We start from the raw sequence: 25,081 nt of genomic DNA, 5'->3' as shown, positions 1-25,081 counted from the left end.
AAACTACTATAATTATGAAAACTATATAAGGTTTAATATCAAAATAATTAATATTATCTTAACTCAAAATCAAATATTGAAAGTGAACTTATCCTAAATTATGATATTGAACTTTCTTCATAATAACATAGGATGTTATATATACTACATTATGAAATAATTTTAAAGATTTAAACTTTTAAACATTTTTATATTTTTGTTCCGCCTAATTATTTCATTTTCAAAATTTGCCAAATATCACAATTTTTATATTTTGGTACGTTAAATAATCTTAAGTTAACGGCTAACAAAACCGTCATTGATGACACCACTTGCTTCATGTTTTAATAATAGTTTACAAATTTTATTCTTGAATTTGATATACCCAAAATTTAAAAAATTTAAGACTTATCCATCATCACACATTGTCCAGGTATATTTTCAGTACTTATAATATCCAGTTAATTATTATCAAATCAAAATAAGTTAATTTACAAATTATTTTTTTCCCAAGAACTATTGGATTTTGAATGAAAGATAAAATAATTAATAATATAAATGTATTTATCAAAATATATTATAAAACATTGGGTTTCTCTTTTTTTCCCGACTAAGTAGTTGTTAACCCTAAAATACTCTTTCTGTTTATTCACTATTTTAAATATTTCCATTAGAAATACTTTTAATATTTACTTGAAAAACCTGTAATAACCTTAATAAATTTAATTTATAGCATCTCCCTTAACTCCAAAAATGACTACACTTCCCCTTTTACATCAATAACTTGTACTACTTGCCGCCGTCACCGCTACTGCCACCAATCATATTCGACTCGTCGCCGCCACCATCTATCTACCACCACCACCACCTGTCCCGCAACATTATATACTTCTCAACCAATATTAATGATTTTTTATGACATAATATATTTATCTTATCTTAATATATTGTGTATGTATTATGTTAGTTTTAAAAGTTATAAACACTCTCATGCGTTAAAAAGATTCAAACTTGTGACCATGACTTTTGTGGACAACATGTTTACCAACTCTTCTTTGAAGGAGTTGTTAAAATAAATGTTAAATTTGAAATTCATGTGGATAAAAATTGTAAACTTATATGTATACATGTAAACTTACATTAGATCTATATTAATATATGTTTTTTTTTTCTCTATGTGTTTTTCAAACGATTAAAATAAAAGATAATATAACAATTATATAAAATTATATTTTACTAAAAATTAAAATGTTTATTTCAATACAAATATTAACTAATAAAATTCCAATGTCATTAAATACTTTCAAGCTAATTTTGGATACTAATGAAAGACGTAAGGGTATATTTTAATTAAAATATAAAGTAGAAGGATTAATATTGATATTGACTAATTCTTAAGTCAGATGTGACATCATCATATTCATCCAAAGGTTCCTATTCAAGGGCTTTCGACCAACTCTGAGTTTGACCCGTGAGAGGTAAAACTAACCAACCATCAAGGGCTTTCTATGTTAGTAGAAGACATATAATATAGCCCAAGCATAATGATAGGTCCCGATAGTAATAATAACAAAAATAACCATCAGCACTACGATATTTTTTTTTAAAAATAAGTAAATAAAAGTAACATTGAGACCTCATTCGGGTATCCATCGCCGGCAACATCACTGAACGAAGGGAAATCTTCATCAGGATAAAGAGGGGCTTCATCGGGAAAACAAAGAGTTCGTTCCCAATCTAGCCGATGAAAGAACTCAGCAAGGGTCACCTCTTCACACTGAATTTTTTTGATATTCAAATAAATTTAATATTCCAATAAAATATGGTAATAATAACAAAAATAACCATCAGCACTACGATAGTTTTTTTTGAAAATAAGTAAATTACTTTGGATTCTGGTAATGAGACTGATAGAACCCTTAGAGGGGGTTAAGCTCCAAAGAAATTAAGAGAGAATCAAGAGACTTGGGGCAATTTTCCGTGTCTATTCCTTCAATGCAAAACAGAATTTAAACGTGCAAAGGATCGGTTTATCACCACATCCTCCTTATTTTTAGTGCCACTAACTCTATAATGCAACAACTACTGATATCGTGCAACATGGAAACAACTGAATAATAAACTAACAGGACCTATTCAAATGCATAAATAAAACATGTGAAAACTAATCATTAAAACGTGCAAGCCTTTTAATAACTCGAGTGGGCCTTGCTTCTTGGATTGGGCTGTTGAGTGGACCATTGTCTTGAGATAAGCTGCTGGTCGTATCATCCCCTCCCTCTTGAGATTCGCCATTGTCCTCAATGGCATAGAAACCTGGAAACTGAAGTTACAAGGATGCTAAATCTTCCCAAGTTGCTTCTTCAAGAGGTTTAGCTTCCCATTGAACTAAAACCAGAGTGTTGCCTGTAGCATCTGTGCGCTGATCAAGAATGGATTCTGGTAGTGAACACACCTCAACATCTGGTCCAAAATTGGACAAGTCACCACACCCCTGGTCGTGTTTTCTAAAGCTTGGCTTCAAAAGCGAGACATGAAAGACTGGATGGATTCTTGAAGCTGCTGGGAGGTCTAACTTGTAAGCAACGTTGCCAATGCGCTCCAGTATTTTATAGGGACCATAAAAACGTCTTGAAAATTTCTGGCTGGAGCGTGATGCCACAGTGGTCTGGCGGTATTTTTGCAGCCGCAAATAGACAACATCACCTACTGTGAATTCCTTATCCAAGCGCCCCTTGTTAGCCTGTTTAGTCATCTTTTCCTTGGCAGCAGTAATGGAGACTTTCAACACAGATAGAAGTCGTTGGTGTTCTAGCAAAGAGCTTTCAATAGAGGCTGTGCAAGTAGCACCAGGAACATAATCATGTATGGATGAAGCATCTTTCCCATAGAGTGCTCGGAAGGGAGACATGTTAATGGCTGAATGAAAACAAGTATTATAAGAAAACTCAGCTAGGTACAAATAGCGTTCCCACTTGGCGGGCTCGTCCAAAACAAAGGCTCTAAGATACATTTCAAGTCCACGGTTGACAACTTCAGTTTGGCCATCCATTTGGGGATGGTAAGCGCTAGAGAATGCAACAATTTAGTACCCAAAATCTTGAACAATTCTGTCCAAAAGTGGCTGATGAAAATCATATCTCGATCAGAAACAATGGTTTTAGGCAAACCATGGAGACGGTATATTTCCTTCATGAAAATGTTGGCAAGGGCAGCGGCAGTGAAGGATGTTGGTAAGGGGATAAAGTGGGCGAATTTGGAAAGGCGGTCAACAACTACCCATATAGTCGTTTTCCCTTTTGGATGGTGGTAAGTGAGTAATAAAGTTCATGGAGATATCCTCCCAAGGATTAGCGGGAGTAGATAAAGGCTGTAAAGTCCATAGGGTTTATGATTGGGTGTTTTAATAGCTTGGCAAACTTCACAATATTTAACAAATGCGGAAACATCTTTTTTTAATCCAATCCAAGTGAATGAACCTGCTAGGCGTTTAGCTGTTGCATTAATGCCCGCGTGGCCTCCCACAACAGAAGAATGGAACTCTAAAAGTAAACGTTGCCTTAAATCAGAAATAGGAGGAACCAGGAGTTTACCATTGATATACATGAGCCCATCGCGATACAAGTGGTGTGGAAAGGAAACAAGATCAGCTAGAACATCAGTAACCAGTTTGTTGCCTACAGGATCATTTTGATAGTAATGTCGAAGTTCGCTCAGCCAAGTGGCGGTGGGGTCAGAAAGGGCCATAAGAGTTGGTGTGTCGACACGACTAAGAGCATCAGCAACCTGGTTTTCCTTTCCGGGTTTAAAGTGAATTTCAAAATCATACCCCATCAATTTCGTTAACCACTTTTGTTGCTCCGGTGTTTGGATGGTTTGAGTAAGGATGTGTTTGAGGCTGTGATGGTCAGTGTAGATACGAAATGGACAACCAAGGAGGTATTGGCGCCATTTTTTAACGGCTTCGATGACGGCATATAGTTCTTTTGTATAGGTGGATTGCCCTTGCATAGTGGGACAAAGCTTCTTGCTAAAAAAAGCAATAGGGTGAGTGTGCCGAGATAAAACAGCACCAATGGCTTGACCAGATGCATCAGTCGTTACATCAAAAGGTTGTGTGAAGTCGGGTAAGGCAAGGGAAATTAGATTTTGCATTTGGTGTTTGAGTTTCTCAAAGGCTGTTTGTGCAGAATCATTCCAAGAAAAGCGTTGTTGTTTTAACAGATCAGTAAGGGGGGTGGCAATATGAGCATAATGGTTAACAAAACGACGATAGTACCCGGTGAGGCCTAGAAATGCACGCAAGGCAGTAAAAGATGTGGGTTGTGGCCACTGTTGAATTGCTTGAATTTTATCGAGTTCAGGTGCAACTCCCTTGGCTGATATGAGATGTCCCAAAAAAGAGACTTCAGAAACACCAAAAACACATTTAGAAGCTTTAGCATGAAATTGGTGACTTTGTAGAGTCTGAAATACATGCTCAAGGTGAGCGCGGTGTTCTTGAACAGAGCGGCTATATATCAGAATGTCATCAAAAAATACCAAGACAAATTGACGGAGAACATCACGAAAAAGATCGTTCATGGCGGCTTGGAATGTGGAAGGTGCATTCGTTAGGCCAAATGGCATCACGACAAATTCATAATGGCCATCGGAAGTGCGAAAGGCTGTTTTGTGGATATCCTCCGGGGACACACGGATTTGATGGTATCCCAAGCGTAAGTCAATTTTGGAAAAAATGGTAAAGCCATGTAATTCGTCGAGAAGTTCATCAATAGTGGGAATAGGGAAGCGATCACGAACAGTTACTGCATTAAGGGCTCGGTAATCAACACAAAAACGCCACGTTCCATCTTTCTTCTTAACTAAAAGAACTGGTGAAGAAAAGGGGCTCTGACTTGGGCGAATGATGCCAGTTTGAAGCATGTCACGGATTAGTTGAGTCATGATCTGTTTTTGGTAATGTGGGTAGCGATAGGGCTTAACATTGACGGGAGTGTTATTGTTGGTAAGAGGAATATGGTGGTCGTGTGGCCGGGTAGGTGGAAGGGCAATTGTTTCAGAGAATATATTGTGATAATCTGATAGAAGTGTAGCGATAATGGGATCAAGTGTGGAGGCTGACGAGGTGGGTTGATCATTGGGTATTGACGGTTGGACTGTAAGGGAATGTAGAGAAGCAATGGAACCATGGAGAAGGAGTGTGGAAAGGGAACTGGTGGTGAGTGGCTGAGTAAGTGGCTCACCAATCAGCGTACAGGTATGGCCATCTCGTTGGAAAGATAGTTGGGGAACTGAGAAATCAGTAGTGATGGCGCCTAAAGAGGCCAACCACGAAATACCTAAAACCACGTCGGCACCTTCAATTGGTAACATGTAAAAAGGTAAATGGAATGGGGTGTGTTGAAGGGAAATGGGAACATCTGGGCAATAACAATCACAATGAATGTGTTGGTCATTACCCACCATAACTTGAAATTTAAGAAGGGGGGTTGTGGGTAGATGTAAGTAGTTGAAAATTCTGGGTTGTACAATGTTGTGGGTGCTGCCACAGTCAATTAAGACAGTTACGGGTGTGTTGTGAATAAAACCTGTAACACGTAGTGTTTGGGTCGATGAGAGGCCAAAAAAAGCAGAGGCGGAAAGGGCGAAAAAGTGTGGTGGCGATGTAACAACATCCGGGTCCAAGGTAGATGGGTTTTGTTCGATGTTTTTGTGTGGGTTTTCAAAAACGGAGATTTCCTCATGATCGACAATCAACAAGAATTGGGGAGGGTTACATTTATGACCGGGGACATACTTTTCCGGGCAACGGAAGCACAGGCCATCCTTACGACGTTGTTGTATGGCATCAGGTGAGAGTTTTGTTAGTGGTAAGGGTTTTGGGGGCGTAGGAAGTAAAGGAGCGGAGGTGGTGGCAGCTGTTGTTTTATCATCTTGGGAAGCCATGATAGGGGATGAAGAGGGAACCGTCGTGTGGTTTTGCCAGAGAGATTGGTTGGGTTTAGGGGTATAAGGAATTTTGGGCTTGGAGGATTGGGCTAATTTATCTTCAATGAGATGGGCCATACCATAGGCCTCATGAAGGGTGGAGGGTTTAAGTAAGGCCATTTCAACCTGTATTTCCTGTTTAAGACCAGAGATGAAACAATTCTTCAGAGTTGCCTGAGAAAGGCCAGTGACACGGTTAGACAACCTTTCAAAATAAGTTTGGTAGGCGGTGACGGTGGTGGTGTGACGGAGTTTTAAAAGTGTGGCCTCATGATTTTCATAGGTGGAAGGGCCAAAACGCAACTCGATTTCGCGTTTGAAATCGTGCCATGAGCCTAACAGATTGTTGGTAGCAAGGTTTTGATACCAAGATAGGGCGTCACCCACAAAGTAAAAGGCGGTGAGTGCAACACGTTCTTCTGGTGGAATATGGTAGTAAGTGAAGTAATTATCGGCTTGAAAGATCCAACCGAGGGGGTTGGTTCCATTGAATTGAGGAAGGTCGATTTTGGGGGGTTTAATGGGGTTGCGGGTATTGGAAGATGAAGAGGAGGCATCGTGTTTAGTAGTGTGTTTAGGGGGAGTGAATTTGGAGTCGTCAGTGGTGAGTTATTCGGTAAGTTTGCTGATGTGGTTTACAAGGTTAGCAGTAGTTTCAATGAGGGACGAAAGTTGGGTATTGGTGTTTTGTGATGCGGAATTGGTGGCGACAATGAGTTGTGCAAGTTGGTATGTGATGGAGGGAGGGTTGTCCTCTGCGGACAGGTTACGCCGTGGCGGCATAGTGGGAGGTGGAACGTGAATGAAAGCACCAGATGATAGAACCCTTAGAGGGGATTAAGCTCCAAAGAAATTAAGAGAGAATCAAGAGACTTGGGGCAATTTTCTGTGTCTATTCCTTCAATGCAAAACAGAATTTAAACGTGCAAAGGATCGGTTTATCACCACATCCTCCTTATTTTTAGTGCCACTAACACTATAATGCAACAACTACTGATATCGTGCAACATGGAAGTAACTGAATAATAAACTAACAGGACCTATTCAAATGCATAAATAAAACATGTGAAAACTAATCATTAAAACGTGCAAGCCTTTTAATAACTCGAGTGGGCCTTGCTTCTTGGATTGGGCTGTTGAGTGGACCATTGTCTTGAGATGAGCTGCTGGTCGTATCAGAGACCTCATTCGGGTATCCATCACCGGCAACATCACTGAACGGAGGGAAATCTTCATCAGGATAAAGAGGGGCTTCATCTGGAAAAGAAATAGTTCGTTGCCAATCTAGCCCTGGAAAGAACTCAGCAAGGGTCACCTCTTTACACTGAAATTATTTGATATTCAAATAAATTTAATATTCCAATAAAATTTACCTTTTTAATTTCTATGGCAGTTTGTAACTACTACCTGATACACCTCTTGTTATTTTTATAATATTTTAGTTTTTTGTTTGTTAGAAAATATCTATATTTTTATGTTTAAGAAACGATAATCAGATTAACCAAAGAAAATTTAGATTTTTAGTGTTATTTTTGTTTGACCCAACACAAATATACCTGAAACATAAAAATAAATAAAGAAAAAAACCACCATAACGGTAGTCTTTTTGAAAACAATAAAAGTTATAACGCGACCTGATTCGGGTAACCAGCAGCAGCAGGGAGAACAGGATCAGGAACAAGAAGGGAATGGTGCCTATCCGGCCATGTCAACATTCACAAAAAAGAAATAATTAAAATTAAAATTTATAGATATAATACATAAATTCAAGTGCAAGATTAGAAACAAATTTAGAAATTATCATACTCCGTAACCCTCTTCCCGCCGGGAAAACCATATAAGCCGTCGCCGTCGCTTAAATCGTTCATTGTCTTTTCTTATGAATAACAATTTTGGGACTCTTAATTATTATTAATCATCTATATATATAAAGTTTATTCGGAGACCACCAACCCCAATTTCGAAGCTTTTAATATATGTAAATCTTGATGGGTAGTTTCCATATTTTTGAAATTAGGAAACCACCGACCCAATTTCTAAATCTTGATGGGTAGTTTCCATATAATAATAACTAGAACATTGGACCCCGCGTTGCGGGGTCTCAATTCTTTTGTTGAAACGATTCGTTATTTTAGTATATATATCGTGAATTTTCGACAGCTTAATAGAAATAATTTTGTCATTAATATGTTTGTTAAAAGTATGCAAGAAAACAAAACGTAACCCGTAGTGGAAACCTGAACGGGATGTGATATGACAAAAATATTAATATAGTAATTCAGATATCAGGTGGATGCGATATAGCAAAATGCAAGTAGTACGGGGTGTATCACAATAAGGTTGAATGACAATTAAAAAGTGTGAAAAAAACAAAAGAAGTAAGCCGTAATAAAAAATCCGAAAAGGAAAAACAAAACTAAAAAAGAAAAATACGTGACAAAATCCGAACAGGATGCAATGTGGCAAAATCCAAACTATAGGAAACGTGCGATGTGTCACTTTATAACTGATGCGACGTGTCAAGTTTTAATAAGCATGGTGACTATTGATAACCATGCAAAAAAAAAAAAAACTCAAAGCAAAAAAAAGGTATCAAAAAACCAAGAGAAGCCAAAAGATAAATAACCTTAACGAAAATAGAAATAACAAAGGAAAAATTAAATATTGTGTAAAAGTTTTTAATATATTAATTCAGAACACAAAAGCCAAAAAACTATGATGAACACCAATAAAAAACCCTAAACGGGATCCAAAATGGCAAAATCTAAATAGTGATGGGGGTATACGATGAACCAATAGAAAGAAAACACAAAAGCAAAAAAACTATGTAATAAACCAACAAAAACAGAAAGAAAAATAACCTTAACGGGATCTGATATAGCAAAATCTGAAAAAACACGGGGTATAGGTGGACCAATAGAAAGAAAACACAAAAGCAAAAAAATCTATGTAGGAAACCAAGAAAAACCGAACAAAAAATAACCTTAACGGAATCCGATATGGCAAAATCTGGAAAAAACGCCGGATACAAGCGAGACCAATAGAACAACGCCACGCGCGTGTGACGCTGTTCATAGGCGTCGGCATTAATGGTATTATACATATATATATATATATATATATATATATTACAATAATATATTCTAGCTATAAAGTTTGGGTGGATAGTATTTGGCTTATTGGGCCACTTCTTTATTTAGGTTATTATTGATTTTAATGAATTATCCATTTTTAGTATCAATTTATAAGACTTATATTAAGAATTATATATATATATATATATATATGGTAACATTCCAGTGAGAACAGTCTTAAAATAAGAACGGTGAGAACAGTTTAAAAACATCATTTTGATGCATTAAAAGTCCATAAAACTAACATAGTGCATAACTAATTATCTTTATTTAAGTGTTTAACAACACATTCATCCGTCAAAATCGAAATAATCATGTTTTTTGTTTTGTGCATCCATCTTGGATGCATAATCATCAAAATGATGCATTCAACAAAAAACGTGATTTTTTCAATTTTGATGAATCAAATTGTTGTTAAACACTTAAATAAAGATAATTAGTTCTGCACTATGTTAGTTTTATAAACTTTTAATGCATCAAAATGATGATTTTAAGGTGTTCTCACCGTTCTCATTTTAAAACTGTTCTTATTTGATTGTCCTCCTATATATATATATATATATATATATATAGGGGATCCAATATATATGGGGAAGTGAAGGTGATGCTGTTAAGCATCCAAGTTAGGTGAAAATTCTCTCACATGTTAATATTTTAATCCATAAAAAACATGGGGCCCTAAATTTATATATACCTACACATGTGTTGTTTATACCGTCGGTATATAAAAATTTTTGGATACTCTTTAATTTCAAGTTCTTATATTAAACATATGATATATATTAGATACTGATTTTAAGTTATTCTGAACATAACAACTCGGTAAATGATATACATAACCACCGAGGTTGACAGGTTGTATATTTAGACATGCATAAATCGATATTTATCCATATTTTCAAGAGGTGGTTAGAATTCATTACAATCTTATAACAAATTAAACATCATCCGTTTAGAGTTCGTTACAATCTTAGTTAATATTGTATTTTTTTTAACAATTAATGTTGTATAGTAGAGTAGTTATTAACAAATAACTTATTGTAATCTTTAATGGTTCAGTTTTGAGGTTAAGTGTCCTTTATCCTATTTCTATCTTTCTAGTGATAGTACATTGTAAATTGCTAGCTTAATGAAAACTATGTTTGTCACGATTGTCATGGGTAAAGGTCTTACAAAATTACAATTACAAATAGTTTAGACACACAGACCGTTCAACTAGATAGAACAAAGTAACATATAATAGGCCCAAGCTTAAGCATCCAACATAGCCCATATAGAGCGGCAAAATCTGATGCAACCCCAAAGGCCCAAACAACTGCCGTTTAAACCGAAAACCAATAATGTATTGTTTTTTTTATTGGAACAACGTTCTAATCTACTCCCATTTTTTATATTACACATACCTCAGATGAACCCAAATTCTTGAAAAATCCCTATTAATCCACCCCATAAATGTGAAATGGGACTCAAACTCAAATGAAACCATCAAAGATCAACGACCTTACCAATGAGCCACAACGTATTGGCACTAATGCATTGTATCAGTTCTTATATTTTAATTTGGTTTCAATAGCGTATGGTTTCAGTAAACCATCCCTAAGAAGTTTTACCCTTTAAAAGATTACATTATGAGAAACCAATCAAGTGGATTAGATATTAGTGGTTTACTTAATTGTATACATCAAAAAGACGAATACTAGTACAATTATTTATAATAATTTAGAATTTCAGCTCATGATTAGTAAGGACAAACTTAGTAACACATATAAGCATCGAGTCAATATAAAATGTTCACGGGTTTGCAATCGCTTACAATACAATATATTGGCTCAAGTCTCAAAATATATCGACATTATAACAAAAATATATATAGACAAAGGGTACCAAAAAATTTCAATAAATATCGACAGATTAAAAAAAAAGCCTATATGGTTAGAAAATTATTTTGTACAACCTCTACCAATGTGTCAAAAATCTCTACAACTCTCTCAGATCATTTGTACATATACGCAACTTTTTTTTTGTTCTTTCATATTATATATTATACATATTAACATAGATTTGACACCCTAATATGTAGTCCATTTGGTGCTTCAACTCTTGGAAACTTCATAAGCTTATCTCCTCCAACCTCTTCCCATCTGCATTTGTTTAAATAAATCATATTTATTTAGTACCTATAGTTTTATACTTTTAAATAACAAATTAAGAATTGGTCATGTTTTGAAAGCACAAACTATACCTGTATTTGGTTACAAAGTAATGAAGGAAGGTCGATATTTCCGCGATGCCAAGTTCTTTTCCAGGACATTGCCTAGTTCCGCCACCAAAGATGAAAAAATAATTTTGTGTTTCCAAGCTACGATCCTACATTCGATGAACACAAAACCAAATTAGTTTCGTTGTAGTTCGTTTATGAAAATGATTATAGTCCATTTGAAACTTAAAACAACGGGACGCACCAGCCATCTCCATGGGTTAAAGGTATATGGATCCGGATATAAACATGGGTCGTAATTTATCTCTCGTGTATATACATATATTCTCCATCCTTCGGGTATCACAAATCCTACAAAATATGAAATACAATTAGTCATGAAAGCCAGATTAAAAAAAAAAAAAAAGGTGTTAAAAGCTTGAACATATGTGTTATTAACATCTTTTTTTCAAGTATATTATATAACTTTTTTGTGATAAAAGAAAGGTATCAAGATACTATTAATTGGATTTAATAAACAAGAGATGGGTCATGGATCATATAATCCAAGCTGGAAGTGTGGGTATGCCATGTGGATTATCATATGTAGTAGGGTCCATGGTAAGATGATGACACCATTTACAGCATATTGAGCCCCCAAAGACCCCTTAAAAAAGATATATATCAAATTCAAAATGATATTGTCACCCTTTGATTATGTACTTCGAAAATTATATTCCCCTTCTTTCTTTTTGTTAATTATTGTATATGCTTTTGGCTTCATTCTTTTTGTTTGATTATTGTTTATAATATTTGGCCAATCACATCTATGGGTATGCATCAACTATTAGAAATACATGAAGCATGCAAAAGCTTACCATTATGCTTATTAAATTGATCATTAACAAATTATAGATCTGATTTGTTTTTTAATTCAATAAAAACAAAGTGATTAGCTTAAAATTATTGATTATATTCTTCATACACTATAAAGTAATCATTGATTCCCTTTCAAGGAATCAATTTAAAACTTAAGTGGAATTTAAGTACTATGAAGTGTCACTTTTAGATACTTAAATATAGATATTGTAATTAAGAATATATTAGGTGCCTTATTGGATGGTCAACAAACATTGGACCGGTATGCATCAAATTGTCCATAAAATTGATGCACACGGATGCACGCCCTTTCTTAAAACCTCTATGTTATTTACAAATGTTTTCGATTTAAAACCATCTTTACAAATATGTTTTCCAATATTAATTTTCTGTTATATCATATTACATTTTATTTTATGACTATTTTGTTAATTAGCTTTTGGTCTAGTGGTTCAAAAGGGAAATAAAGGTTTTGTATCTCTAAAAATTCTGGGTTTAAATTAGAACTAGCGAAGTTTAATAAGTATAATTTCGGATAATTAACTACTAACAACTACCGTAGATATTATTGAAATTTATGGAAAGAGATTCTTTAAAGTTATTTCAACTCGACAACTTTGACTTGTCAAATTGAGAAGATGTTGATTTTTAGATGAAAATCAAGGAACAGGACCCCAAGAATTTATCTAGCTACTACTATACGTACATTATCCCACACGGATAAATCATAACATGTGTCAATGTCTATTTCTCTCGCCTTTATCATATTTCAAATTTGTCATGTGTCTCAATCACAATAGTAAGATGATTTTTAGAGGTAATTTGTAAGAATATCATAATTTTTATTTCTCAATTATTTGCTTTGCTAAAAACAGCATACAACTTAAAAGTTTTAACAAAATATACAATTATTCTCTCTTTAACTTTAAGAGAACTCCTTTTATTTTATTATTTATTATTAAATTAAAAGAACTAGGTTACTCACATTAATAAAAAAAGATAGAGATGATACCTAAATAATCAATAATTTTTTAAAAGGAAAAGAAAAAAGCACTCACCATTGAGTTCCATTTCTTTGGTAGTTTTCCTTAATACACCATTAACAATGGTTGCCAATCTGGAGGTCTCAAAGATCACCTGCACCGTCCCCCCAACATGATAATCTTATTTAATCAATTTTTAACTAAATAAAAACCAACATTCTAAAAAAAATAAAATAACAAATCTACATAAATTCCGTAAAGATTTTATATGAATTAATTAATTAATTAATAATCAAAAAAAACCTACCGCACGAGTGAACTTCATGGACTTGTAGTCATTCCAGTCAAGTGGGTCCTCTGTCATTTTTTTCTCTCTGATTCCCAAATGTTCTTTCTACATTATTTATAAAAATAAAAAAAAATACATATATTACTACTTAAAAAAACGTAACAAATTTTTTTTTTTTAAATACTATAATTACTTTTTTTAACATGTACATTTTAGTATACCTTGTAAAATGTTTTGAAGTAAATATCATTTCAAAAAGAAAGAAAAAAGTAAAAAGAATAATAAAACTTACTCTCAGTTCTTGAAGAACTCTAGGATGATCATGAAGATACTTAACAGCCATCATAGAAGTAGTGGAAACTGTCTCATACCCAGAATACAAAATTGTAATTATTTGATCAATTATCTCTTCATCACTTAACTTATATCTGTTTTCCACACCACTCATCAATAAACTCAACATATCTTCATGTTTTTCTTCTGAATTATTCCTTCTTTCATTTATCAATTCTCCCAACATTCTTACAACATTCTTCCTTGCCTGCATCATATCACATTTCATACTTATAAAAAAAACTGTATATAAACAAACATACATATTTATATATGGTCAAATAATATGTATATGTATTTTCAAACCTGTAAGCCTCTGTGATAATTTGTGTTTGGAAGATTAATAGGAAGAGAAAGTGTCCCCAAAACCAACTTAAAAAATTCAGGCATGAATTCTTTAAATATTAAGCAAGATTCAGTCCCACAAATTTGTTTAAGTGATGATAACAGAGCCATCTGAAATAAAAACATAAATATATAAATATATGAAAAACAGGGGAGAATATAATAAGGTGTACTATATATATGTAACAAAAAAAATGATGCATATATGTATATATATACCTCTTTGGTTTTTTCTTGGATGTCAATAATTTGGTGAGTCCAATTAGAAAGATGGGATCTCATGAAATCATCAATCTTGGGAAGGATTTGGTCTCTAATGATAGATGGGCTAACAAGTGATAACAATGCACCTCTCATGTTTTTGTGAGCAGGCCCATGAACAGCTGCAATGTTTGATTTGCCTAAAATGTCAAGCATGGATTGTGGGTAACCAGGAAGGATTCCTTTGCCTTCACTCATGAGTATGTATCTATTTAGTTCTGGATCCATTGATACAATTGTCGGGCATCCTAGAATATGTGATTTGAATACACTTCCATACCTGTATGTAATATGAAAAAAGAGAAAAAAGTTGAGGGTCTAAAAGTACTTGTGTTGAAATGGTGCATTTTTTGAGTTGGGGTTTTTAAGAAGGTCAAGAAAAAAGGTAACTTTTTTGTGTGTCAAATCAGAAACTTACATGTACTAAAAAGAAACCATAGTGGAAATAATGCAGTTTTGAGTTGAATTCTTGAAAAAAGTCAACAAAAAGTTTACCTTTTTATGTATACAAAGTGTTGCATTTCAGAGATGGGTATTTCAAGAAGATCAAGAAAAAGGTAGATTTTCATCAAGAAACACAAGATGGTGCATTTTCTTGGTTTTTAAATCATATATTTATGTTGTGAAAATGTGATCTTTTAACATAGTTACATTAATGTGAACAAAGTGGTCTTAATTAGTACAACACCCACAGGCCACAATGAATAAAAAGAAGAAAAAAAGAACCTTGCTCTCTGGTTTTTCATGAAGCTGGGGCCTTGTTTGAGAAAATCAGTGGTCTCACCAAAAAGTGGCCAGCCCATGGTACCAGGGGGTAGACCTTTCTTCCTGTACTTCATCTCATTCCATCTCAACAGGGCAGTGCTTAATAGGCAAAGTCCCAATACAACACCAATAATTATTGTCAAAAAAGCCATGAATATGATGATTTTCTCTGCTATCAAAACCTCTTCTTAACAATAGAAGTATGTGAAGAAAGATAGAGAAAGCAGAAGAGAGTGTTTTGGTCATGTTTTTTGCTTTGTCATGAGTGTGTATATATAGGCCCATATGGGGTGGTTGGGTGGGTTGAGGATGGGGGGATGTGCCATGTGTTGAGGTGAAGTTGTGACTTACTGCCCAAAAGTAAAATATGGTATGAATGAAACAAATCAAACAATACTTTTCTTTTTGAAAATATATGAAGATTGAGAAAACATATAGAAAAGATTATATACGAGTAATAGAGTACAAGAACATTGTTCTTTATAAAAATCAAAATTTGACCCATGTTTACCTTATGAATTTTTAGTTCCAACATGAATATATATAAAACCGAATTTTTGTCGGATTTGATGACCAAAAACGTAGTAAAGAAAGTGACCAAACCTTGTTTAATATAACTTACAACATATGGTGCACACTAGGAATACAATCTACCCGAAACCCGTGACCCGTTTTTACCAGCTTGAACCCAAACCGAACCGACCGCCGAGTGGTAACGGGCCGGGTTACGGTTTCTATTTTGGTGCACTCCTGTGTTTTGGGTTAGGTCGGGTCTACCGGTTTTTGACACGTGACTAAACAAAATTCCTTTAAACCCAAGAAGCAAATCCAACTTGGCCCAAACCGACCCGTCCGATAGAGTAACGGGCCAAGACACGGTTCCCGTTTTGGTGCATCTGTCTCACAGGTTTTGTACTGGTAGTGCCGGGATGGGTCGGTTTTTGACCCGTACACATCCCTAGTGCACACCAATACGATCACCACGTTAGTTTAGACAATACTAATGCAGCCGTGTGTGCTTAAGCAACGACCCATGCCTGTAGCGGCTCAGTACAACCCATGCAAGTTCCCGCCCAATTAAAGAACTGGGCTGAGCTTATTCGACGGTGACTTGGAGTGCAAGCTAAAAGGAAACCGAGATTTTGACAATACATCACCAAACATATTTACATTGGTGCATTGTCAAAAATATAGTGGTGTAGAGATCACCTTCTAAGCTGAAAATTGTCATCTATTAATTTTCTTAATTTTATATTTAGAATTTGTGTTCGATTTAGTTTTCTTTTATATATTACTGTATCGATAGCTTTTTGTTAGTTTTACGCTTTAAATATATACAGTTGTTTTTAGCACTCACATCACTAAAAGAACTAAAACTCTGACGTCATAAGTAGATTACATAGCAAACACTTTAGTATTAAAAAGTTAAACTTTTTGAATTTTATGGTAAGTATACATTAATCGTTTAGCAAAATCCTAAATAAAATTATACTCGGCTTGTAGTTCAAGTCTTCACCAAAAAAGATCAGCCTTAGTTTTCAATTGGGCTCAAAACCGATCGGCACTTCCATGGGTCAAAGCTATATGAGCGTATTTCATCTTCTAGTTCTTCACTTTTTTTCTTTATATATTGTCTAAACACCAAAGTTAGTTTAAGGTTTTTATCTTTTATTGTATTTTATTTTGTAAATCCATGCTATATACTGATGCATCTACTATACTATTGGTTTCTATTGTTGAAATGGAACAACTCTATAAAATAAAATTTGTATCATGACGGGGCTTTCATGCATGTTTTATCTCATACGTTATGTGGAAGCATGATCACTATTTACACCCCACAACTTTTGACGGACTTTTACTCATTTCATTACTTGAGACTGAAACCAGTAATCTTTAGACGGGCTTTTACTCATTTCATTACTTGACTGTGGTTTTGAGATTATGATGAAAATAGAATGTGAACAGGATGTAGATATATTATTGGACATCATGGATACATATGGTATTAGGCACTTGGAAATTTTTCATCCATGAATTACCTTGACTTACTTATCTACTATACTACAAATAAACGGGCTCAGTGTCTGATAGTGAGTTTTACGGTAGAGAAAGGAGTTTTATGGTAGAAAAAGTAATCATCCTTGTAAATTATTAATTTTAAAACTTTTTGAACTCTTGAAGAAATCTCTATCATTTATCCATCTTAATGAGTATGAATATGTTTCCTAGTATGTTATATCATACATAATGGCATTGGCGTCGAAAGCATGGAAGGCCAACAACGTCGAGTTGGTAGTGTGGACGGTTAGAAAGTTGGGGTCGTTTTGGTGTGGACTCCTTAGACGTCGACTAAGATGGAGTGATGTGGACGACGTCTTTCTTTCTGCTTCTATGGCCTGTGCTTATAGCACTGAACTTCTTGGAAGTTCTTCAGTGCCACATCAGCATCACATAATCCAGGACTCTCCTCAGGACACTCACTGTTTATAAGGACAACTTCTTCAGAACTTCTTTGCCACATCATCAATTCTTTTATCATTTATTTAATTAACAAAACACCATTCAAATATAATAAAAAACACATTTTATTAATAACACACTAATTACATTACTTAAAAATAAAAGACAACACAAAATATAAAAAACATAGTACTTGATTAAAAAAAACGAAATACATAATCATTAAAATTACTCTTGATCTTCATCATCTTTGATTGACATTTTCCCTAAGCCACGGTAAGCAGTTTCGTTTGCCCACCACTTGTCGTGTTGCGGACATTTGACTTCCCAAGTACTTTTGCCTTCCCCGCAGTTGTCGTGATACGATTTGGCCCAGGTGCACTGGTCACCCAACGTGTGACCAGCGTTAAAAGCGTCATCGACCACCCTCTTTATCTTCTTGATCTCATCCTGCAGAAACATAGAATATGTCTCTTCGTGCTTCGAGACCTTGCGACCTGGTGCTTGTATTGCCTCAAGCTGATGCTCGCATTGTCACCTTTTCTTCCGTAGGTAACCCATTTGGTTAGAGAGTTCAGTTTGAAGGAGGGTATCCTCTTTGATATCAGTCATGATTCGTGTTTTCATCTCTTCTTCGGTCAGACGAGGTCGATGAACATTCTTGTTTGATGATGAGGACGCCATTTGGTTAGAAAGAGTGCGTGAGTTTGTACAATAATGAAAATGGGTCTAACGATGCAACTGAATTGTGCTATGGGTTGGTATTTATAGCTTGGCAATCCAACTAGTCGTTCAGGGAATGAAAATGTAATTGTTTTTGAATTTTTGGCCGTCTGAAGGACTAAAACTGTAAGTATTTTTAAATCGAACGTTGGAGGGACTAATTGTATAAATATTTTAAATTTTGAACGTTGGAAGAGCGTCTTTTTGTTCATATCAACTCTCAAACTCTTATACATCTTAAATGGCTTCCTCATCAAATGTTTGTCGATCATGTAACCATAAACCACCAATAACTGTCGATCAAGTGAATGACAGTATCATGGCTGATATCCTCGACCACGAAATGTTCAAAGACGAAATTGTTGAAATTGGTCCAAAACTAGTAGCCATAAAGAAATGGTGTCAAGAACAAATCCGTTATATACAAACCGGGCATTGTACTGACCTTGAGTGTCAATACTTCACTTATTTGCAGGGGAAGTACGACAAAATTCAACTTGCTATTGACCAACTTGCTAATGCGGTTTTCACCTTCGACAAGTTCATCCCGAATGCCAGAGCAGTCTATGAGAAAAAGAAATAAGTTTGTTTTTTAATAATGTGTTATATGAATTATTATGTTGTATGTTTCTCTTTAATAAGTTTGTAGTGCTTTTTAAATTATGAATAAAAGTCTGTTTCTATTAAAATACAAAATACACATTATAATACATAAAACAAACTTAAATAAAATACATAAAACACACTTAAATCAAAATACATAAAACATACTTAATTATTAGAATACATAAACCAGACTTAATGAAAACAAAAGTGGGGAACCGTGATAAGCTCCTAGAAACATTGCCCGTATCTGAAGCCCTTTCCATAATTCTCGCGGTACTCCGGATGTGCCGTTGCATAGAGCAACTCATCAGAATGAATCTGGGCATTCAACCTCGTATAAATTGCCTGAAACCGGTTACATTCATTGCGAATTTTTTGGAAGTGACCTCGTAGTTGAGATACGCTATATGGACCAGCATTGGTGCGTGCGTTGAAGCTTTCATGTATATTGGTCCAAGCACTTCGATCGGTTGCTGGGTTAACCGTTTCATAATCTTGTATCCAACACCTGATTAACAAAAAATCTTCGGATTCAGTCCACACTTGTCTTGCCATTTTGAAATTGAATAGTTTGAGGAGGATAAAATTGAGTTGTAAGAAAATGTTTAGTGATTTGAATTGGTTGGGTTAAATATGAAAAGTTGTTTTATTGTTTATATAGGAAATCTAAAAGCTTGAACATTGGAGAGTAAAAAAAAGAAAAAAAAACAAAAAACAAAATTGCAAACGGCTATAAATGGACCCACAAGCTGCGTTTTTGAACTTCTTCGACAAGATCACTTGCAAGGACGCAGACGAGAGGACGACAAAGGCCAATAAGGCGTCTGTGTCTTTCTTCCTTGGGACGCTCGTACGAAGGTGCTATAAGCACTGGCCTAAATGTTTTCGTTTAATTATATCTGCTTCATTTGCTTGTTGTCTCATGCAAATATATAATAGGTGTAAACTCTAAATTAATAAGACAGTAAGACACAACAAGTATATGGAGAGTAGTGATTGTGGTGACACATATGAACACCGCCACCATAAAAAAAAAAAAGTATGGTGTGGGTATTCAGAGGTTCTATCTCGTGCGTGATGAAGAATGGTGTTGCCTTTTCTTTTCTATTCTATTTTTTTTTATCTTTTTTTGTTTTTGACTTTTTATCTTTTTCCTCTTTTACTTTTATTTTATTTTTTTATTTTTTTTAGAACGGCAATATATTAAAATGGTGTGAGTGATGTGTGAAAGGAATGGTATAATATGGTGTGAGTGATGTGTGAAAGGAATGTTGTCATCAAAATAGTGGAATGTAGTATGAGTGAAGAGTAGATGAGGTGACATAAGGAAATTGGTTGAGAGTGAAAGGTAGAAATTTGATGAGTGGAGTGATATCAAAACTCTCGGTTTAAATATTATAACATGCATATTTGTTTTAGCTCGTAGTCTTTAATTAAGTTTCTTTTGGACAATATTCTTGTAAAATAAGTTTTATTCGAACTTATATATGTGTTTATCCATAAATTAAATGTGTCGTATTTTAATATAAAATATTGGATGTAATATGGTTATTGTTATGAATATTGTGTGTTTGCTGGGTGGTATTGTTTGGTGCTGATGTGTCACAATATCTACTATGATATGTAGCATTTCTTAACTTGTTGGTGCATATGCAAAGTAAGAAGCCAATTTGTTTTTCCCAACATCAAGGTTTGCCCATTGAAAATTGTTCAATTGGTTAAGGCATAGGCTTTATATAAAACTTGAGTTAAATTTGAGTCTTAAGGTTAGAGGATTATTATAAATTTAGCATCATGCAAATCTTGTATTTAATGTAGTATGGTTCAACTTTCGGATTGAGATTCTTTAAATTTATTTACAACTTTAGGGGTAAAGTTGTTAATCTCAACCTTTGAATTAAAATCAAGGGTCAAGTTTCAAAGGGTCAAGTTTCAAAGATGATCTTTGAATCTTGACATTTGATTTCAATCTAAAGGTCGAGATCCTTTCATCTTTATCCCTAAAGTTATTTATAACTTTAGAATAACTTTAAGGAATTTCCATCCTTAACTTTCTAAAATGTTACAAGGGCTTGTGTGAATGAAAAGTAATCTTTAAGAAAAATAAATGAAAATTACAATTTACGTCATTCAAGTTGCTATGATTATCACATTTATACCTGAAGTGAAAAAATAGCAAGAGAACAACCCACTAAACTTGACAAATTTTGTAATTTTCGTTCCTGGCACAAATGGTTTTAACAATTTGTCGTTAATCCCCCGCATGTGCATTTTACGCGAGGACAAGAAAGTCTTTCGACATTTTTTAGAAATTTAAATTATGGTTTTTGTATAATTTTATATGTTAAACTTTTTAATATTATCAAATAGCATAAATAACCAATTTTCAAAATCATACCTTCGATACTAGGATCGGTGTGAGATGATACCGGTTTCATATCAATCCCTATTATGGGGAGTATCAAATCTTAATATATATTATAAGACAGTTGAACTAATGACTAATTAACCAATCACATTGTTCGATTTCATCAAATTGACTTTTGATGATGTCATCATTTAAATAAACTAAAAATTAAAAATCCTAATAATCATTATCCAAATATATAATTATATTAATATTAATATTTATATTAATTTGTAGAAAAAGTCTCATTAATTTACACTTTTTTGTTATTAATTTACACTTTTTTGTTTTCCATCAATAATTTACACTTTTTAGCCCTGAATATTTAATTTATATTTATTTTTAGCCATCAACATAAGAGAATTTTTTTAAAATTTATAATCATTTAATTAAATAAAAAAAATTAACATATGAAATATTTTCTACAAAAAATTATTTGGAAACCTAATGACTTATTAATAAATATTAGAAGAGTCCTAATTGTTATCAAAGAATATAAAAAACAATCCTAATTGTTATCATATTATCATAGAACAAGTGATTGAAAATAAACATATGCGTGTTATGAACGCACATCATGATTAAATACATATACTTGAATGTCAAGTTCGGGATCACAAATATATTTATATTTTAATTCTTAATTATTTTCATAATAATATCACATTATGAGTACATCTATTTCAAAATATATTATAATGGAGATTTATTATATATAGCATGTGCCTTGTGAAATGATTACGGCAAACAATTCCATCAATATGTCTAGCCTAATAATGACAGTGAGGAACCTATGATTATTGTACTACAACTTGCAAAATATAACACTTAAAACCGTGTTTTTTAAAAATTGTAAGGTTTTATGACTTAAATGTATGAAGATCTAATATTGTTAATATCGTAAATCCCGTGTCCAGTGTTGGACACGGGTCTAAAATCTAGTTAAATCTATTTAATAAAAAGTGATATAAGAATTAGATTAATCTTCTCATCAATCATAGTTTATCTGTCTTATGTAGTTAATTAAAAATATAATTGAAGTATGTAGAAAAACTAAACTTTCGATGAATACTCGTAGAAGACAAACGTTTGAAAGAGAACAATGTAAAGAAATTGATTGCCTGTGCATCAAATAAAAATAACAAACAAAGTTAAATAAACTATAAATGAAAAAGAAACGAAATTTATATTTAAAAAGAGATTTCATAAAAGGTAAAAAAGGATTGTTTTTATATGATTGCAAAACTTATTTTTTTTTATTACAAAACTTGACAACTTGAGTAACAGAAACCGCAAATTCTACACGTGAGAGGATTTAACGACAAATTGTTACGCTGTTGGGGAAAAAATGAAAACTACAAAATTTGCCAAGGTTTAAAGGTTTATTTGTTATTACTTTACTACAGAAATGAAAGTAAAAATCATGTGTACTTCAATAGCGAAAAGTGTAGTTTTCCTTTTCAAGAAATTAGCGCTCCTAAGCTATCTTTAATGGGGTGTTTTTACATCCTTTTTTTTCCCTTTGTTCATAGCATTGATACATGTTGGTCTTCACTTATCTATAAGGCCTTTGTTCATAATTAAGGACATAGTTTTTAATTATCTTTTGGATATCTATACTATTTATTTTTTGTTTGTATATGAAGTATAAATATGTAAAGATTTTTATATGGTTGGATATAAGATTAAAAGATGTTAAAAATTTGACTTAATTACTTAAATGGTACTTAACGTTTGCGCGATATTATTGGTTTGATACATTTTTCTTTCGATATTAGGTGGATCATACCCAACGTTTCCAAAACTTCACTCAGACCATACTGGAACCAAACGTCGTTTGATGGTCGTTAAAACACCCTCACATGACTTGCACGTGAGGGGTAAAAATGTATTTTCGCGTTTCTGAATTACTTAAATGGTACCTAACGTTTGTACGACATTGCTGGTTTCATACCTATTGTTTAGTTATTAGTTTTTTTTTGTTTTTTTTTTTAATTTTGAAAGGTGAATTTCGCTTTCAGCTTCGTGTCTCAATTCGACAGCAGGATGTCTAACATATGTTGTTTTTTTTAACGACATTAATTAATAGTTAACCAAATGGGTCATTTACCCATTTTGACGTTTTTCTAGTCAACAAACATGTTCAAGTACCAAAAGACCATACATTGCTTAATTTTGCAGAAATGTACCAAGACCAAACTTTACCAAAAAGACCAAGTGAATCATTAGCCATTGATGAGGTGGGATCGCTAAGTATATACCAAAATACCATCTTGCACAAATGGTCAAAATACCTTCTACCTACTAAGCACTTCAAGCTCAATACTTCAATCAACTAATCACTAGTTCCTTCTTCCAGAACCACTTATAAAAAGGGTAAACAACGGAAAACACAAGCGAATGCTTAGTGAATAAACTTACATACAAATATGTATACGAAGGAGGGCAAAAAGACAAAAGACTATCGCATATAGCCAATGGTATCGTATACCATCACTTGCATACTCACTTTTGCGCTAACAAACACATACATGGATCCATATACGCTTAATAATAATCAAAGAGGTTCTTAGGCCTCATCTCAATACAACAAGAGTTTCTTAGGCCTCATCTCATTACAACCATGGGGTTCATAGGCCTCGACCTCAAAATTAGGCCCTAACTCCGAAACGATTATCACACACGTAATCCACCATCATATGGTAATTGACCCAAGGCACATAAGAGTATGCAAATTTACTCACCTCCTCCGTGACTAACAACAATCAAGATTTGCACAACACAAATGACAAAGCTTTCAACCTAGCAAATCATTACGATATATATACATATATATATATATATAAGACTTTATTCACAATTCTTGGCTAACTCACTTAGCCATACTATTGATTTACTAGCATTACTACCCATATCCAAAACTCATTCTCTTGAGTTGACCCATTTCTAAACCTCAATTAACAAAATTCTATCTTTCATAATCATCATTCTTAACTATCTAACATTTTACAAAAAATAAAAATAAAAATCCCATTTTACCACCACCATGTGGCCAATTCATTTCTTTGCTCAAAGTTTCATTTTGACCATAATGACCACTAACAATCTCAAATCAACAAGTTCATGCAGCCCTAAAATCATATAGTTGATGTAATTAGAATTTGGGGAATTTTTATCAAATTATCATCCAACCCAAAAAACCCCCATATTTAATAGTTGTATGAATCCTAATTGTTGAAACTAAAATCAAAGTTAGGTTAGATAAATAATTACCCTGGAGAAGTAATCTACTATAACGAAATTGAACAACTAAAATCAAGATCTTTTCTCCCTTCTTTCTTGGTGTGGTTCGACACCCACACACATACCCACACTTAAATCTCCAATTCACTAGTTAACCAATTTTACTTGATTATTATTATTATTCACTTGTAATATTTGATTAATTAACTTGGAACTATGGAAGTAATTAGATGAATATGCTAACGGAAGTGATGGAAACTGATTGAAAGAAATGGAAGAAAATAAGAAAAAGGTGAGTCATAAGATGTAAAAATGGTTGGCACTTCTCTAGTGTCACGCCTCTTGTCACTTTTGTGGGTATTTTTATCTGCTATCCGCTAAAATTCCAACTAAATTAACTCTATAACAAAAAACAAAATACTAGGAATTTATTTTAATGTCAAAACTATAAAAGGAGTTAACTTATTTATTCTAAAAGTCTTA

General features: G+C 33.7%; 1 protein-coding gene across 1 annotated transcript; it reads right to left on the bottom strand.

Moving 5' to 3' along the window:
- Positions 1-10,985: 10,985 nt before the first annotated feature.
- Positions 10,986-15,389, bottom strand: LOC122579005 (cytochrome P450 85A1-like). Its single transcript, XM_043751084.1, has 9 exons — positions 15,118-15,389; positions 14,350-14,671; positions 14,092-14,241; positions 13,745-13,993; positions 13,471-13,557; positions 13,239-13,317; positions 11,567-11,673; positions 11,347-11,471; positions 10,986-11,245 (listed from the first exon to the last, which is right to left on the bottom strand). The coding sequence occupies exons 1-9, from the start codon at positions 15,306-15,308 to the stop codon at positions 11,155-11,157; spliced, it is 1,401 nt and encodes a 466-aa protein (XP_043607019.1). The 5' UTR covers positions 15,309-15,389; the 3' UTR covers positions 10,986-11,154.
- Positions 15,390-25,081: the final 9,692 nt, after the last annotated feature.

Source organism: Erigeron canadensis, chromosome 8 (assembly GCF_010389155.1).
Source record: "Erigeron canadensis isolate Cc75 chromosome 8, C_canadensis_v1, whole genome shotgun sequence".
Taxonomy (NCBI): domain Eukaryota; kingdom Viridiplantae; phylum Streptophyta; class Magnoliopsida; order Asterales; family Asteraceae; genus Erigeron; species Erigeron canadensis.
Note: the sequence above shows the minus strand (reverse complement) of the source record. Positions and strands in the feature narration are given on the sequence as shown.